The sequence below is a fragment of the Meleagris gallopavo genome, chromosome 20, assembly GCF_905368555.1.
Source record: "Meleagris gallopavo chromosome 20, MGAL_WU_HG_1.1, whole genome shotgun sequence".
Lineage (NCBI taxonomy): Eukaryota > Metazoa > Chordata > Aves > Galliformes > Phasianidae > Meleagris > Meleagris gallopavo.
Window position 1 is genome coordinate 8,519,198 of NC_139423.1, and position 19,151 is coordinate 8,538,348.

Consider the following 19,151-nt stretch of genomic DNA (forward strand, 5'->3'; position numbering starts at 1 on the left):
GCTGCTCCTCTAGAGGGTGGTGCAGGATATTCTCTGCATGAGCCAAAGACAGGAATTTCCAAAGGAAAAATAAAGATCCATCTCAACGACAGCAAAAACCCCAATTTGCTTTCATTCAAGTAGAGTTCTACAATTAAACAGCCTTTCTTCACGCTGCCCTTGTTCAGCAAGAAATTTGAGCACGTAATTCACTTCAAGAGACTGTCCAGGGACTAACAGGGCCATTCAGGTACACACTGAATAAAAAAGTTTGTCTCAAAACTCCTCTTGAAGAAGATGAGAAAAAGTTCTGTCCAGAAGAAGCAATGCATAGAAGTAAGCAATTTTTTTTTTTAAACTCTTTCATCCCTAACTTGTCTTTGGGAACCTTCACATATCTGTTGGCCTGATCTCATATCTATCCTGCAGCTTAAAGGAAGTCGTACCAGCTTGATTCAGCCCACATGCTAATGGTCCCCTACAACACCTTTCAAAGCATTACCAGATTATCACTTGCACACAGCCTACCTTCTGCAAGAATCCAGCTCTGCTACAGGGCAAATTTAGATTTAAGTAAAAGCTTGTTACTCAAGTATCTTAGAACTAAATCCAGAACAGAAAGTCAAAATTCAATTAAATAGCTATAGCAATTTCTATATGAAATTAATGCTGCAATAGCACAATACCCTGCAAGATAGAAGATGTTAAAATAAATCCACTGTAAAATAGTTCACTGAGATTCTATTTCCAGTCTTGAGATAAAAGTGAGAAAGTTATGTTAAAAGGAACACCCAGAACCACTGTTAAATTTAAATTAATTTTCTAATATTCTTGAACTCCTTGCAAAGCAGATTTTCATTTGTCAGCTTCACTTAAATCAACTTTGACAGTTAATTACATTGAAAAAAAATCCAGATTTTGGATGCAGTACTTGATGAAGAAAGCATATTACCTCATCTCTTGATGCAGAGTCAATCTCAGCAGCCAGTGACTGGGCTTTTGTTTGTGTTGCAAAGAGATTTTTAGCTTCGTAGATACTCAGACTAAGAATTTGTCCATTAAGATCATCATTTTGGTCACGAAGTTTCTGATTCTCCTGTTTAAGGATGAAAAAATTGCTTTTAAGTTCTTTGTACACGGAGTCATTGGAAAAAAAAATTAGCTGGTGTGGATGAAATACAGTAAGGCTACAAGTTAGCAAACAACTCTTTTACCAATGAGTCTCATCCTCACCTGAACTGCAGGTGTTTCCTAGGTACACAATTTACAACTTACTTGTAAGTTCTAGACAAATGTAATGCACATCTTAAGTTAAAGTGGAAGTGAGTGGGGATACAGAAACCTTAGGACACCATACTGGCACGTGCAGCTATAAGGATTTTTCTGAGCAGTCCTGCACAGTTTGTTTGGACTCACCCACAGACTGCGAGCCCCTTCCCTGCTCACCTGCTTCAGTCGTTTTATTTCATGCTCCATTTCCACCTCTCTGGTTTTAGCATTGAATTCACTCACGCTGGATGAGGAACTTCTCCCACGTCCAGGGCGCTCACATTCCAGCTTGTAGAGCTGCAAGTGCTCCAGTTCCTTTCGTAAGTCCTCAATAAGCTGCAGACAGGCAAGGAAACATGTCTCTCCAGCCTCTGCATAACCAGCCCTCCCTGGCATCTCTGTGCTGCACTTTGCACTGTGACAAAGGACAGACACTCATACAACAGAGCCTTTGCCTTCTGTGGAAAGGCAAGACACCTAAACTGCTTCAGAGGTGGAAAAAGCTTTGATGTCCAAGTTTGGTGTCTGAGAGGCATAATTCTCCTTTCAAGCTTAGTACAGCAAATCTTATGGCATGCATTTAAGGCTTCCAGTTCTCAAAGAGTAGTAAACCCTCTGAGATCATCATGTATTAGGTATTCTTGCAACACTCATCGCCCTATGGATATCCTTGTCAGAGATGCACAATCCTACAATACATTCACCAGATGTTGTATTTTCAGTGTTCTTCCTGTACACCTACACTTTTTCAGATGAGCTTTCGTGCAGATAAGACGCAATTGCCTGGTCTTACAACCTTCCTCATACCTACCTCCTGTGTGGCTTCCCTCTCTTTGTTAAACTCCAGCCTGTTCTGTCGCAGTTTGTCCATCATTCTCTTGTACAAATCCATCTCATCCTTCAGTCGCAGACTGGTGTCCTCCAACCTATCTGACATGCGTTGCCTTTCCTGGAATAAATTGGGTGCTTTACAGCTAGTTTGCAAATGCACGAGCCATCCTCAGTTTTTCAGCACAACCTACAGACACATCTGTGCTATACCTAGATAAACTGTCACGCATCTCAGAGCGCCTCTGATACTAAAGGTGACCAATGCTCTAATTCCAATAACTTGTTCAGAAAAGGCTAGTTATAAAACCTGAGCCAAGCACTGTATGAGTTTGCCTTTACACAAATCAAGCTGCTGTCAAATTGCACTTGACATCCAAGACGAGATCAACACTCAGGATTTTTGTTACCTCATCTAATCTCTCCGTTTGCGATTTCAGTCGCATGACGGTGGTTTTCAGCTCACCATTTTCTTCTTCCAGTTGCTGAACCCTGTGTCAATAACAAAAGTCTTAGAGAAAAGTGTCTTTTCAAGAACACAGACATGTAAAGCAGTATGCTCTAAAAAGCCATTTCACTTGCACTTGATAGAAAGATTACACAGAGAAACCCTGCCTAATCTTAGCATTTTTAATCACTGTTTTATGCTTTTTTGTTTGTTTTTAAGGCCAACAACACTACACTGATTCTCAGGTGCTTATATTCAATCACAACTGGTGTCTGAAAAAAAAATAAAAATCAAGTATGAAGAAATGAATACAGAGACAAGTGCCTGGTACAGCTGGCCACAATTCTCTCCTTGAATCCATGCCAAATAACCAGCTAAGCTGTCTACATGGGCCATGTGGATTAAAGCATTAATGTAAAACATCCTCCCATGCTTTTGGGCATTAGACATGCAACTGCACAGCTACTCCGTGGAACTTTGAACCTGTAACCATCTGTGCACTGTCTGAGTGTGAGCAGCCTACATTTACATGCAGCAGGAGAGAACAAAAATTTGTACATTGTCCTGAGAGGCATCAAGACTTTTGTTACCTTGTATTTAGCAGTTCAATTTCGGTGCCTTTCTCTTTTTCATACTTGCTATAAGCTTCTCGATGTCTCTTTATCTCTTCTTCCAGGGTTTGTTCTGCTGATGTCTCTTGGTCTTTCAATAGCTCTTCCAGCTCATGAACCCTAAGGAAGCCAGATCTCATTTCAGTAATAGCTTCACACTTTTTTTTTTTTTTTTAATAAAATAATGTGTGCAACTTCACTGCCTGCTTTCCTTCTCACTCTTTTATTCCATTTTACTTCTCTCTCTCTCTCAACACTTGACCTCTCCAGAAGTTCTCTTGGTATTCAATCTTCCCAGCACACGCAGAGTATATAGCAGTACCCACCCATCCCCTCATTCTCAGTCTCAAGAAACCTGAAGCAATAACCAGACTTCCTTTCTACGTGGATTAAAAAAAAATTACAAAAACAGAAAAGCAAGCATGGTAACCCCTTTTATAACAAAAATTCTAAGTTCTCAGTACAGTAACAGAAATTAAGAAATTTGCTTAGAAGGTATCTGCTTGCTGAAAATTTAGTAAGGCAGTCCTGTTCCACTTGGACTTCTCACATGAAGCCTCATCTTGGTTTGTTCTGTCAGTTCTAAGGCAGAAAACTTGGTCATATTTCACAGAGATGTTCTTTACCCTCAACTTTGTTTTGGCTCTGCTGTGACACAAAAATAACTGGTTCCATGATTCATTACCTGTGAACTAGCTGCGTGTTCTCTTGTTTCAGTTTGCTCTTCAGGTCACCATTAGTCAGGTTATCATTTTCCAGTTCTGTAACCTTTTTTTCTAGGTATGTTACCTGGAAGAGGAGAAAGTGGAAAAGAAGAACTAAGAGTCTGAATCTCTCTTCACACATCCCTTCATTGTTTCTAATGAACATTTTGCTATGGTAGCCTCTTTGAAGAGACCATATTTTCCTGCAAAGATGGTGGCAAAATTAAGCCTGAATCAGTGCAACGACACAGTAAAGAAGTACAAATACAGTGATCTGTACTTTCACAGCTCTCGCATTTTAGTGAAGCAGTTTTACTATTAATGGAATATCTTAGACACTTAGAATGAACTACTTCAGACCACGGTGAGCAGAGCTTCATCAGTTGATGCATGTCTCGAGCAGGATCTGGTTTAGGTACGTTTAATTGCAATGCACACAGCTTCTCACCTTTTCAGTTATATCATTATCACAGGAGTCTATACTGTCTCTGAACAGGTCTTCTGTGCTGCCATTACTGCTGCTGAAGTTGCTGTTGTGGAAGAGCTGCCTGAAAGATCACAAGGATAATTATTTCACTTGATGAGGAGAGAAGAAAAAGAGTCCAGGTGCTGCCTTACAGCCTGGTTCTGCACTTTGCACAGATTTTAGCACCAGATGTTCAGTCATCTCAGTGACAATTACCTCTGCTTAAGCACACACCTTACAAAGGACTGGTAACTAAACAAAGTCCTGCAGAGCACAACATCAGTTCCAGGGTGTGAGGTCTCTATTGGTTTCAACAGGATCCATCATCAACATTCATTAGCATGGTTTTCAAATTACTTAGGTTTATTCACACTACATACCAAGGCGTATTTGCTTTGTTAGAAATTTAAAGATTGCCACTGTCTGCTGGTTGGTATGGCTAATACAGAATAAATTTCATACAGTAAGAGCTTCTTTATGAACAAGAACAAAAGAAATTGCAATCTCTGTCCCCAACATAGAACCACATCATAATAGATATATTACAGATTATCTGCAGTATTTCTTGAAACTTAGAGCTCCCCCCAGTCCAGGGCTGGTTTACTCAGCCAAAGACATAGCACAGTTCCTTTTCAAAAGCATGCTCTTGCTGTCCTTTGCATTTTAGCAATGATACCAATGAAAATGTCCACCCTACAATGGGGGACAGAAGCAATAGCTGAACTGATGGAATAGCAGTTTAAAGGAAGAAATCATCAGTGTTTTTAATAGAGCTCTTCCCAGTTCAGGGGCCTGCTCCAGAACTAACAGATTCTGTTATATCACTACAAGCCTCTTGAAAATCCATCTTGGCATCTTTTTGTTTTCCTAAATTTATTTCTCCTCTCTCCTTCCTCTGCTAGTTATGGAATTGTTAAAGTTGATCCCAGAAGTACTCAGAAAAAAGTTGAAGATGCTTACCTTCCAAAAGCTGTGCTTGATATTTTCCTATTAGGGCTACAAAGATACAGAAGCAACAATACAGGAATTAAACACTGAATTCAATAGCGACCAAATAAATCTCAGTTTAACCTCTAACCAAATGGCACAACGAAACATAACATTGACTCTTTTTGTGAAGTCAAAAAAAAGATTCTGTGAACAGTATCCTTGAGCACCTCAATCAAGAACTGCAGCTACTGACAACGTGAAGATGAGTGGAGCCACAAGTTACTGTGATCGTTAATAAGTCAATTTGCAAGTACTGTTATATTTAGCAGAGATTTGTGAGTGCACATCAGAAGGAAGTTAACATCAGAAATATCACAAAGGGACACTGAGTTAGTTAGTGGTGGACATTTATTCGGGGTTCCCAAATTTCAGATGATTTTATAAACAGATAGCTTATCCTTCACCATAATACTTCCCAGTTCAGCACAGGGACTGAGATGCTTCCAGTTTTTGCAGTTTCCTTTTACAGCCAAAGATCAGTTATTATCCAAAGGAGGGACTGCATTCCAGACTAGAAGATTAGAACCACATGAACCCATCTGGGAGAGGCAAATACCTAGTTGACTCTCAACAAGATGCCATGTCTCTGGGCACACTCAGGCACACAGCTCTCTTCCAGCCACGTATATACAGCTCTGCTCATAAAACCACCTCAGATCTAGCCAGCACAGTCTGGGTTTGAGCAGACTACTTGCTAGGGCAGGAACACTGTTCAGATCAAGTACTATGCTGCTGTGTCAAGAGAAGCAGCAGCGCACTGTGCCACGGACTACACAGACAGGCAGGATTTACATTTAGTTTCTAGGGGGAGCTAGAAGCCCATCAAATGATTTCCTTCAAAAAGCCTAGCTGATGGTAGTTCTGTGTGCTCAGCACAGCTCAGAATTGGTTGGAGTGACAGGAATAGAAATGTAAAGACAGCTGAATTTACAAGGAACCCCAGAAGTCACTTCTGCCCTATGATTCATCTTTTTTTCCAAGTTCTCACTAGGAAAAAAAAAAAAGAAAAATGTGCACAGGAATGAAATGCCTCCACTGCCAATAGTTTTGTGAGAGGTGTATATGAGGTTATGCACATTAGCTAACAGTGTCACATCACCCCTTCCCACCTGGAGAAACAGGCAGCTAACTGCAGATCTGCACTAAGAAGCACAGCAGACCCCACTTCCAGAGAAAAAATCCCTCCCTTACTCTGAGATCAAACAGCTCGTTAGTTTATGTATTTAAGGTGTAGACAGCTTTAATAAACTCAAGTCAGAAAAATACTTATTACTTAATGAGGAGGTGCATTTAAGTTGAGGCTAGATATCAAGGTCTGAATTTCTTACTGCTTTGTAAGAACAAGAAAATGTGTAAGATAGAATGGAACACAAGGAAAGAAGGGGCTCTTTCTTCCTTTCTTCCTGCCACTAACTAGTTCTATTTCAAGGGAACACTGCTAGAAGCACTGCAGTAGGCTGCTTACCTGTTTGCTTTCAAATTTTTCAGCCTGGCTTCCAAATCGTTGAGTAGATTTATCTTTTTGCAGCACTGTGAGCAGTAAACATCCAGTAACTCGCTGTTATAAACATGCCTCATTTTTCGGGGTGTTTGGCCAGCACTGTTTGCAGGAAAGGAGAGATATTACTGGCTATAGTAACCAACTCACAACAGGTTTTCCTCCTGACTGTGTCAGAATCACAGACAAGGGACGTGGGGTGCCACCTCTCACCACAGCTCATTTACCTTAGAGGTAACAATGAGGAATGCTAGTTTAAGGGTAAGCCTGCCTGCCTGAGCCGAGTCTCTACATAGTACATGTTCTGGACATCAGTGCACAGAATCAGTTTGGGCAATGGGAAGAATAGCACAAGACGCACAGAGTCCATGTGATGAACATAGCAAAAGCAGCTACATTTATGTTCCACCTCAGCAATATCCCCTCTCTCATCCTGCCCATCTTTCCCCTGTCTGGCATGCAACCTGAAGAGTCCTCTCTCCAAGAGAAAGGCAGGAAGATGAAAAACAGCAGTTGGTCAGGAAGAAGTGACACAAAGGAAGAAAGGAGAAGCAGACATAGATTAAAAAAAGAGGAAAATAAAAGAAAGCAATCATGACAGAAATGCATAGAGCCTCAGGAATGACAATGGAAAGGACTGCATAAACCTGAGAGATGAAGGATGTAGTCATCACCATGAAAGTGCAGCAGAGAGGGGAGCTGGCTCTGCATGCATGACCAAGGTAGTGAGGTTGGATTGCAGGATTCCTTGAAACAGAGGGTAGCATGCAAGGGTTGCATGTGGAACAGTGGGATGGAGTGAGCTTGTTCTGTGTCAGCAATGAAGCACGAGATCTTGATATGTTTTTGATTCAAGCAGACAAATCCTGGAAAGTCTTCGTGCTTGGTTCTTCACCAACTCTGTTCACCCAATTCCTTGCATGGGGAAGGATTTTTAAAGTCTTTTAAAATCTTGTTTCAAATCAACCTGCCTGTATGTGGAACTTCATCTTACAGGATAAGATGAAAGATTTGCAGTATTAGAACTCTAACAAGAAACAGCTCTCTTGCAGATTTCTCCACTGCACCAGGGCTAGTTCAAAGCGTTAAGCTTGTTTCTGACTTACAGCAAGTAACTTATAAGTAACTGTATAAGTAACTTATACAGCAAGTAACAATACTAACCCTTACCTGTGATACCTGCTGCCTGCAACAGAAAGAAAACTATACAAGCAGAAAAGCACAGTTTTTTTTTTTTTTTTTTTTTTTCCAGAAGAACCCAATAGTAACTATCAGATACAAAATTATTTGCCACAGCTCTGATTATCAAGTGTAGTCTGTTACCTGGAGGGCAGAAAATGAGCTGATAATATTTTCCTTTTGAGGAGAGACTATGTAACCACTGGAAATTCTAGTATGGTCACTCGGGCTCAAAAGGAGAATAAAAAAATTTAAGAAATGTTTGTTAAGGAACAAGGAGCAACCTGGAAGATACAGATGAGCCAAGGTCAGAGTAGGCGTTGGTTCTGGTCTCATCATCAGGACAGGGGCTACTGGGAGTAAAATCCACATCATCTCCTTCCCCATAGTCTTCAAACTGCTCTTCATTACTGATCAGAGAGGCGGTGGAATAAGTGGAGAGGTCAGATGCTGCAGAAGGGTTGTGAGGACTTGCCCTGAAACAAGAGGTCGAAACATCCGGAAGGCCATCTTAACAGCATCTCACCTCACATGGAATGCTGCACCTTTTCAGTCCCCTCACTCCAGTTTTTAAAAGGGTTACAAATTCAAGTGACAAACACATCTGATATGCACTGAGAATCTACAAACAAGCTACCAGTGAGATGGGTTTGGATCAACACCACTGCACTTTGAATAGCACAACTCAGCAATTCTCAGCCATTGCTTCCATGTGGTGGTGAAGATTTTGGCTGAAGGCAGGAATTATGCAAACATCTCCAAAATGCACAGGGATGTGTGCAAGACTGAGGCAGTCACTGCATTCCCTAACCAGTTTCCCAGAAGCCCCCAACTCCCACAGCCCATGAACTCCAGCCACCCTCTTTTGTCAAGAGCCAAACTTCAGCTCACCACGTGCCAGATGAGCTGGGATATGACCACATATGACCCCTCAGACCACAGATGTGATTTCCCAGCCCTTCCTTCCATCATGACAAAACGTGCCTTTCAAAGGAGATATGGACCACAAGAGAAAGCTGCTTTATGACCACTAGTATCTAATATTGCACCAAACAGGCAGGGAACAGTCCTACAACCAGAGAGCTGGAGCAGACAAAGGTACACAGCTCAGCAGAGCCAGGCACATGGCAGCCCTGATGCATGCAACTGCCTGTGGTAGCTGAGCCAGGCTCCAGGTGGATTCGGGGGAGATAGCATGCACCAACCAAACAAGGCTGACACAAACATGACCAGCCAGTCATTTGCTCCATAAACAAACAGCCTGGAGCCTCCTTGCACAGCAGCAGGCTGCACAACAGGATCTGCCCCTGGAACAGGGCTGCCTGTCAGGCTTACTCTTCAAGGATGAGATTCCTTACCTGCAGCAGACTACTAGCCAGCCTCACAAAGCTTCCTGCAAGATTGAGAGACTTTCTATCTGCTAATGGCTTGCTAACTTGCTATATGATTTGAGTGATATAAAGGACTAATTGTACATGTACAAATATTTCAGACAAACTGTTAGCCAGCAGGTCCATTCTAAACCACATGACCCAATGGAAAAGTCTCCTTAACAGTTTTGTCAGACCCTGTTTTTTTTTTTTTTAATCTGTGACTTTGCCATCACAAATTCTAAGTCGTGTAAGTTTTGCTTCTTCTCTCTTATAGTGACATTAAACCTTATCTGTGACAACCTCAGAGGATAAAGCAAGATTTTAGTAGCCACATAATAATTTCAGGAGTTCCCAAACCCCTTAGATGGAGGGGGCAGGATGCACAACATCCCACCCCCATTCAGAAGAGCCTGAATTATACAGTTTGAAGGCAATACACTTATTTCAAAAGTAATATAGCTAAAGTCTATCACTCTGAGGACAGGTGCTTAGAAGAGCCAGGAGTCACAAGGCAAGGAGAAAAGCTTGATGAAGAACTGACAAAAAACTGGAATTAGCTTGATAAAGTATCTGAGATTGATAAGGCAAGTAGGAGAAGGCCAGATCTCAGCTAGCTGAGAAACTCAGGAGAGCAGGAATGAGGCTGCACAGAGAGCACCTGAAGAGACCAGAAAAGAAGACAAATGAGGAAAACTCAAGAGGAGCAAACCAAGATGACAAGCCAGAAGTAAGGAAGAAAGCGCAGAGGCTTACAAAGCAGGCCCAGCTGTGCTTTGTCCTGCTCTACTGCATTAACACAGCAAAGCAAGATTAAATCAGATTGAGTCCCTTCCCCTACAACTCAGCTTTTACCAGCATTCTCCAGATACACACCTGTAAAGAGTCAAGTTAGGATTACTGAGACACTCCTGTGTTAATAGCAAACCATGGTTATAGACACACATGCCAGGACACCCTGTGTTAAACACAAATTACTGCTGCACACTAATGGTCACATAAAGTTAGAAACACGCAGAATTAACTTGGTACATGGAGCTGCAAAGCAAATCAGCAGTGCCCATATCTTCAGATAATTACACAAACAGAAAGCTAAAGCAACATTCCCCATATTGTGCTGCTCTGTGGAAAGTATTTTAACCCCAACATACAAAGGGCACAGGAACACAGAAGGTTCTAAGTTTTGGGAGAAGCCAATAAAGGGATCCTTTCTGAAAAGGGACAACCCAAAATTGTCACTTCAACACATAAAACGTAATTCCCACAGGTGCCCGCAGAACATGTCAGAAGCCAGGGACAAGACTGTCCAGGTCCTTTAAGTGCTCAGACATCTACCTCCCTTATATTTTACATTTATATCCAATTTCTAAATCCTTTAGGCATCTTCAGCCTCCCCAAGGAGGAATCAGCCAAATAAGAGCTCCTTCCTCCTTGGTCCTTTTACATATGACTCAAAAAACAGGGCTGCCATGGGGCAAAGCCACCACTCACTTGTCACCAGGCAGAAACAGGACACCAAGCATGCCATCCTTCTCCTCACTCCGACACACGTCGGAGGCCTCTGAGCTCTGGGCACTCTCAATAGCACTGTCCATGTCAGACTCATGGTGAACCTCCTGCTGTGCTAGAGTCATTGCGTCCTCATCAGGGAAGAGCTCCGACTCGCTGTAGATGCCTTCGCTGTCCAAGTAGGTGCAGTCCTGGATTTCACCACCCTAGCAAAAGAAGAATGAGAAGTCAATTCGTATCATCCTTTAAGGCAACTAAGAGGATTCAGGGGAAGCAGTAACCCACTCTCCAAATAGCCTGGTAAGCAAGAATGGTACTGATTAAAGCCAAAAAACAAAAAGCCTGATGTGCTTTTCAAAAGACCAGGTCCTACAAACCTTCAGGGTAGCTTGCACTTCCCATACAGCTTGAATACCATCCCTGACCTACTGTCTCTATTCTATAGGAGAGTTATAACAAGACTGTTATAAAATGCAGTCAGTTTTGCCCCAATTTAATGTCAAAATGCAATCAGAGTAGTAAATATCCCCAAATGTTTTTTAATCTAGAAAGAGTTATCCTTTGTTAGAAGATTATCACAGGACCGACTCCCAGCCACCTCATGTATTAACAGATCAATTAACAGAAGCAAACCAGGTAAGTACAACAGCTTACTTTGTTTTTGTGGCTAGGCAAAAATCTATATGACAGTTATTAAAAAAAATTATGGTAAGTCCTGCTGGCAATCAGAGATTTCAGAGAGCCAGAGAGAAAACAAAAAGCTTCAAAGCCATCTGTTCCTTCTTCCTGGAACCAAATCCTCATCAAGTATCAACTAAACTAAGGCATCATTCTCATCTCTGCAACACTTCCCTGTCGTTGCTCATCCCCTCCCTCTCGTTCTTGCCCCATGAACATTCACAATAATCAAGGCAAGCTGCTTTCTGTTTTCTTGTCCTTGAGAGACAAACAAACAAAAAGATTCTTTGATGAAAAAAATAAAGCCTAAGATTTCACTGTCCTTTTTTTGCCACGTGGAAACACAGCATTGTCTTGGCAGCTCCCATCAGTGACACAAAAGCTACCTGAGGTCCCATAGCACTGCTCTGATCCAGAGCTCTGCTTTCACGCTCACCTGCAAGCCACACAGGCAGCTTCACCTCTGAACTGCTGCCAGCAAGCCAAGACAACCACACACTTAAAGCACAGTCTACTGGCACATGTAACAAAGCATTTCATCCAGGAACACTCAGCCCTCCTGCCCAGAGCCCTGCACTGCTGTGTGTCCCAGCTGCTCCATCAGCACTCACCCGCCTTCCAGGCATCCTCTGCTGCCCAGGACACTTCTCTGCTACTGCCATGGAGGATTAAACTCATTTTTCAGAACCAAAGATATTCTATGCCTATGAGAGCGATTTCTCCTTAGTGGCTTTTCCAACTCAATATAAGAGTCAGAAGCCAGAAGATGCAGCTCTCTCAGATTTGCACCAACTGCTATTAGAAATGCAGGCCTCGCTTTCCATTTTTTTCTGAAATATTTATATGCCTGAAAATCCTGTTGTAAACTCACGTTTACAATATTTCAGCAGTATCCAGGAGTGTTTGTTTACTCTAACATCTCTTCTTTGTGCCCCACAGGCAAAGAGCTCCCATTTCTCTTAAAACATTTAATGCAATTAGGCTCTGACTGCCATTATAGAATTGCACCAGCTGGCAAAAGCCGGATCCAAGTGGGAAAAAGAGACGCTCAGCACACAGTGGATCTGTGAAGCATGAGCTTGCAAATCAGGGCAGGAAAGAAGAAAAGAACTCTACACAGCCCTACCTCCCAATTAGCATCTCTTTTGAGAGGTCTTGGAGAAATGTCTGCTTAAGCAAGTCTTTACAGCACACAAATCTCACCGGTATTAAAGAAGCTCTCACAAGGCAGTAAAGGCCAAGAAGAGTTCCATGTAGATAACAACACACTTTTTTTCCTGATAGTAGCATCCTAGATGCTCTTCAAAAAACAAAAAGTCCATAAGCAATTAAATACGCAGTGTTGTCTATAAAGACTAAGGGCTCACTTCTCCTCCCTATTACTTTCTGGCAACCCCATGTACTTGTATTGGTGTTCAGACCCCCAGCTGCAGCACAGACTGTGCCATACACTGCAGTAACTCCAGCACGGCCTCTCCAGCTCCCTCCATTGCACTGCCCTTCAGTGCAGCCACCACCACACTGCTCATATGGGAAGCTTTTCTCCCACAGCCTCAATAACCTTTAGAAGAACATAGATGAAACGCCTTGAAAGCAAAGAGCATGAGTTAAGACAGCTGCCACAACAAGGAGTCAGGACTGGAGCAGTCGCTTCTCAACAATAGCTGGCACCCACGTGTTGCTGAGTAATGCTGGGAGATATTTACATTTGTGTAATTGTTCAGTGATCACAGTTTCTCACAGCACCCTGGTTTCAGTGCTGCTTTACAGGCCACACCTGAGGGAACTGAACTCCAGAAAAAAAAAAGAAAAAAAAAGGCTGAGTGCAGTGCTCTCCAGTTACTCCTCCACAATTAAGTATCTACTGTACCAATTTAGAGCTTGGCAAGAACAGGCATTATTCAGGCACTCCTAAAAGAGCTAGCTGAACCCCAAGCATTATATTATAGATTAGGAGACACTTCTGTCCTGAGTCACCTGTTTTCAGTGCACAGGCATGGCCCAAAACCAGAAGGAGAAAGAAAAGGGTTCTGATGCCCTGACTGTGAATCACCGCTGCTCCTTGCGGCACCCTGTGTGGGCTGAGTTAAGAGAGATGAAACTGCTGCTTATGGTCCTGGAATATTCACATTAGAAGTATACCGAGTTTAAACGACAGCAACACAATGTAGCTGCGAGTAGCAGTAAGCACCGAGTACTTTGCACTTTACCTAACTGGCTGCTTAAGATATCTTCAAGTGCTTCACAGGCAGCGGGCCAGGCTTGTGTAGCAACTGTTGAATATTCAGCAACAGTTTGCTCTATAGGAGCACCTGCTGCCCGGAGATCCGAGGCCACTTCACGGGAACTAATGAATTCCCTTCCTTGAGAGAGGCAATTGTGCGGCTGCATTGCAGACAGACGAGCAGGCACGGTCTGCCTTCACACAGCCACCCCAAACAGGAGCAGGAGCCAGCGATTCCCATGCACTGCTTCTGACCTGTGGGGCAGGAGGAGGCACCAATGCCCAGTGGGCACGGCAAGACAGCTCAGCCTTGCCTGCAGCAACCCGGCTGGGCTTTTCCAGGTTGGAAGCAATCCCTAAAGCAGGCACACAGCGCAGCTGGGAGCTGTAACTGGGCTGACAGGCTGTGTGACACACTCACTTCAATATGTTCATGCTGAAGAGCAGTCCCGCTTAAAATTCACTCCCACCACAGCCCAATCACCAGCACTGCTGACACTTCCGCAGCTTCAAAGTATTCCAGAGGGAACAAGGAAGGCAAGATGATCCGAGCCTCACCGCGTGCAACGCAATCAGCAGGAGCCAGCACCACCACATACATCATCTGAACAAAGTCCCTCAGAAGGATCCTGCCCCTGACCCGTGCCATCAGAAAGCTGAACCCATCAGCAGCAGGAGAGATGCAAGCCTGGGGTCCCTGCACCCTGCCCTTCCATTCCTTCTCAGCAGAAGTGGGAAGAGGTCACACGGCAGCATGCCAGGCTTGAGGGGTCTCAGATAAAATCGTACTTACTGTTGCACACCCACCACGGAGGAAATGCAGGCAGCCACCTTTCTTCAAGCAGCCATTGCACTCAAGTTGTCTCCTAATTACTGGGTGATGAAGAAGGGCGTGAAGCATTTCTAACCGATGCGTTCTAGAAACACACCACTCCCATATAAACATCAGTACGTTTACACCATGTGACCTATAAACTTTTTAGAGCACACCTTCTTCCCTCAAAATATTTTCCAGTTGTCAGACAGGCATAGAGATGTCCACCAATCCTCTGCTCTGACCTAATAGGAGGAAACTGTCAGAGGAAGACACAGAAGCGCTGTCTCTGTGCCCAGGAGGAGGAAGGAACACATGGCTGCAGCTCCTGCCATGCCTCGCAGCCTTCAGACAGCTTCCTGGGGCAGCATGGAGGGGAGAAGCAGTGCAAACTGCTTCCATCTCCTGCTGCAGCACGGGAAGGGCACCATGTTTCTCCAAATAGCTGAGAGTTTAAAATCTCCAAGGGTTCAAGATGACTGTGCAGAGTGTTTTTACTGAACTATTCAAATAAGAAGCTATTTCAGGGCCACAAATTAGGTTGCTCAACGCATTAGCTTCCTCCGATTGTGTAGTTACTCAAGTCTAACACTTGAAGTTCCATTTAAGGCAAAGCCTTGCACACCCCTGCTGCAGCCACTTTGGGGGCAAGTTTATCCCTGAGATCCAAATGCTGCCACCAGGACAGCGTGCTGGAGAGTCCCAAGGCAGGGACAAATTCTGGATATGCTGCAGCGTGCTGCAAGCAGATGCTCCACACGTTTGCACCTCACACAAGTGTGAGATTCAAGGACAGCAGGTTTGGATGAAGAGCCCAAGTCTCAGCCTCTGGGCTGCTGATGCTGAACCACTCGAGCAGAGGTTCTGAAAGGCTGCTCTGTGTGCTGGCAGGGAACTGATGTGCCTTTTCCAAGGAGGAATCTCAGGCTGGAGCCAGCCCGGGAGCAGCAGGAGCAGGAATGTTTACAGTCCGCTACCTGTCACTGTAATTGGCCGTAATGGACATGCCAGACCTCATCACGCACAGGGGCTAGATTCAAGCACTCCTTTTCACAGGTCATCGCTTATGCTCTGGAAGCTTTAACATTAAAAGACTTTAGCAGACAGCTAATTTGATCCTCTAAAGAAACCAATAAAAAGAAAGGCTCTTTCCCAGCACTTTGAAGCTGCATCTCATCACTCCCCGGGCTGCTTCCCACTGCTGAGCTATTGTATGCTCACCAGTTGTCACTGCAGGCTCAAAGCAAGGAGCAACCCTTTGCAGGAGAAGAAAACATCCCAGCCTGCAGCGCTAGGATGGGGTCAGCACATCAGCCAGAGTTCAGGATAAAACCCACCCGGCCATTTGGCACCCTGTTCCAGTACCCATCAGGGCCACTCCCAGTCTGGACTGCAGAACAGCTTGCATTCCCTTTCACATATCCATCAAAAGAAGTGCCAAGAGGCCTCATGCTGACCTGCTGATAAGGATGTCACAAGTATCAATTAAAAACTCCTAAGGTAATCACTCCTCCAAGTACAGGAACTAAACCTAATCACCTGAAGAAGCACCTGTAACATCCCGGGCACAAAATGCTGTTGGCTGTGCAAGCTGCCAGCCACCTGGTGCCACAGCCACCCAGCACAGCCTGCAGCAGTGTTCCTGCACCCACTGACCCGGGGCAGGGTGTCCGAAAGAGGCAGCAGGAGCTGAAACACACTCAGCTCAGCATCACCTCTGCACAAAGCAGTGCCAGCCCTTGGTTTGAAGGGCACAGGTATACAGCAAAAATGGGTGCTGTGTGGTATCTGCCCCAAGAACTCTGCATAGCAGGTAAGGTGTGACAGCCTCCTGAGAAGCCGTGGCCTTGAGACAAGATGATCTCATCACAAAGCAATGATGGGAAGACAGAGAATGTCACACTGATTTGGGACCATGTCCTGGGACTGACACTTGAGTCTGCCCCGTTCCACATGCTGTTTTAGTGCCAGTGCAGCTACCAGTAGGACAGAGCCAACAGCAGCGTTTACCAGCACATTGGCAGGGACAGCCAGTGACAAAATTATAGAGGCTGCTTTGCCCTGAGCACCACACAGCCAACCACAGGCTGGTGTCACAACAGCCCTCACTGATGCAGGAAGCACAGAGCTGCAGCTCCCAGCCTGGACACGCAGTATGGACCAGCCTGCAGGCCAGGGCTCAGAGTTCTGTCTGCGTTATTTCAAAACAGCTCTGCAAGTGAACACTTATATTGTGTGAAAGAGAGCAGGAGGCTGCTCACAAAGAAGTGTCTTTATTTTAAGCCTCTTAATAGAAGCACAGCCCAAGCATTCACTTTGTACTTCAGTTTAATTACCCACGTCCGTGAGTTACAGGATACCCTTCCCAGCCACTGTTTGCTGCTGAGGAGGCAGCTGAGCCTATGCCATAGCTTGTTTTCCTTGACAAGCCTCAAGGTCACCTATTGGGTGCTGGATAAACAGCAAAACCTTGCATCATGCCTGCAAGGTGCTGCGGGCACAGAGCTTTGCACACAGCACTGGGCTGTGGGGAGGGAAAAGTCGTCCAGGAGCAGCAGTGAGCAGTGAGGAGCAGCACGAAGCATGCTGTCACACAGTGACAATACTGCCCACGTCTAAGCTCTTAGCAGCAGCCCTGGTCAAACTCCTTTTCCACAGGGAGTTGGGGAACTTTCGCATGTACTCCTCTTCTATGTTACTGTAACTGTGACCTCCAGGAAATAAAAGCATCTGAAGATAAATAAAGGAAACAAGATTTCTGCCTCATACCATGTATTTCTGCCTTCCTACCCAAGAGGGATAGATTACACTACAGTCTATAAAGATGAGGAACAGGAGTGATTTCAGATCCCAAGGGGTGGAGAAACATCCCAAGCTTCCATAGCACACAAAGAAATCCAGCCACGCTTGATAATAAGTAGTTTATGCTGGCAAACAGAGGGAAAGCATTAAGGATGTGGCTTTGCTCTAGTTTACATGGAAGCACTTCCCAGAGCTCATTGGTCAGTCTGAAAACAGACAAGCCTAAAAAACGAGTTCTCTTTATGCTTAGGAAACACCGCAGTAGTGCTGAAGTGCAGATCTTTGTGAGCTAAAGAGCTCCAGGACCTCAGCAGCCCTTCAGCAGGCGGCTGAGCAAACCAAAGGTGAGGAGCTGCAGGAAGAACTGGAATTGCAGCCCTCACACAGCAAAGCTCGCGAGTTCTGAACTTGGAAAGTTTTCAGCCTCCGCATCTGTGTCTAAAAGGATTGGTTTGTTTTATTGTTATTGAAAGACTCAAATTCTTACAACAAAGTGAATAAACTGTAGTTGTAGATGGGCTTCTCTTTACAAGAGTTTTAAGTCTGCCAAGCACATCACAGTGCTCAAAACATGACAAAGACAAGTTAAGATCCCAGTGAACTTGGGCACATTCAGCAGGCTGCTTTTTCACTTATATGATAAAATAAAAAACAACCCACCATGGTTTATTGTGGAGTTTGCAGCCACGCACAAGCAGGAGGAGATATTTCTATCCTTGAATCCTCACAGACAAAACAAACAGGGATTGAGCAGAAAATGTTTGTAATAACATTCATCTGCACACCAAAAACGAGATTCCAAGCAGAGTCCCATCCAAAGACGCCCTGCTACTACACAGCCCTACGGCTGCAGCACTGTGCCCCAAGCATGCTTATGCTGGCAGAAAGTGCTTGCAGAGTGCATCTTATGTTCAGTGCAGACTTCAACCTAAAAGACTGTAGGAAGACCAACAGGAATTCAATTATTATGCTACGCTTCAGAATTTAAGGGGTCAGTTACCCAAACACAGTGAGTGAGTACTTGGAGTCTGAAGCCCAGCTAACAGCACAGCAGCCCCCCAGGAGTTTTACAGTCACTTAGAACATTTCACTAGAACACTACAACCAAAACACTGAAAGAGTGGAGAAAGGTGTGCTCCCACAGGGAAACATGCTGGTTAATCAATAACTAAGCAAAGCTATTCCATTCCTCTCCTGTGTTGGAAGGGAAATGTTCCGCCCTGCAGCTTCTGCATATGGCTGAGATCCCCCCACAAAGCAGGGCCATCTGCACAGCTTCCCAGGGGCAGCCGTCATCCGCTGCAACACTTCCAGTAGCAAAGTTAAAGGACACCAACTGAAAGGGGTTATAAAGCTGCTTAAAGCCCACCACATCCAGCAATGGGAACAGCTCAGGCTCCTCTCTGTTTGGGCAGGCACTACCAAACAGCTAAAAGAAATTCCACCATCTCCTCCCATCGCATGAATAACATTTTGCGGTACCAGATGTCTGGTGGCAACACCACACTGCTCCCCCCTGCCCAGGAACCTGAAGGACCATTGGCAGAAAGTCCTTCGCATTGCTGATGCGACCACACTTCATTTCTTCTCGTTGACAGCCAATAAACCATTAGGGAAAGGCAACCCGGCCCCACGGGCAGAGCAATCCCACACCTGGCCGGAGTGAGGCCATACTTAACGGGAGCAGCAACAGTAATACACCAAACGGGACTGCAAGGTCCACATTATGCTGGCAAAGGGGCTCGAACACAGGCAGCACAAAGGCCACACCGCGAGGTTTCT

The 19,151-nt window shown here is 44.5% G+C and overlaps 1 protein-coding gene across 3 annotated transcripts in view; it reads right to left on the reverse strand.

The window, feature by feature from the left end:
* Positions 1-19,151, reverse strand: part of RAB11FIP4 (RAB11 family interacting protein 4) — a 91,724-nt gene that overhangs the window by 8,605 nt on the left and 63,968 nt on the right. The window contains exons 1-12 of one of the 3 annotated variants that reach the window (XM_085240242.1): positions 14,547-14,673; positions 10,834-11,057; positions 8,257-8,448; positions 6,761-6,895; positions 5,266-5,301; positions 4,288-4,387; positions 3,821-3,924; positions 3,115-3,255; positions 2,487-2,568; positions 2,060-2,197; positions 1,426-1,584; positions 932-1,075 (exon numbers count right to left, since the gene is read on the reverse strand). In XM_085240242.1, the coding sequence (XP_085096368.1) occupies positions 932-1,075; positions 1,426-1,584; positions 2,060-2,197; positions 2,487-2,568; positions 3,115-3,255; positions 3,821-3,924; positions 4,288-4,387; positions 5,266-5,301; positions 6,761-6,895; positions 8,257-8,448; positions 10,834-11,057; positions 14,547-14,654 (1,563 nt within the window). In that variant the 5' untranslated portion in view covers positions 14,655-14,673. Of the gene's footprint in view, positions 1-931; positions 1,076-1,425; positions 1,585-2,059; positions 2,198-2,486; positions 2,569-3,114; positions 3,256-3,820; positions 3,925-4,287; positions 4,388-5,265; positions 5,302-6,760; positions 6,896-8,256; positions 8,449-10,833; positions 11,058-14,546; positions 14,674-19,151 lie in introns of those variants that run through there. The other 2 variants (XM_085240241.1, XM_085240243.1) reach the window with 2 other exon arrangements.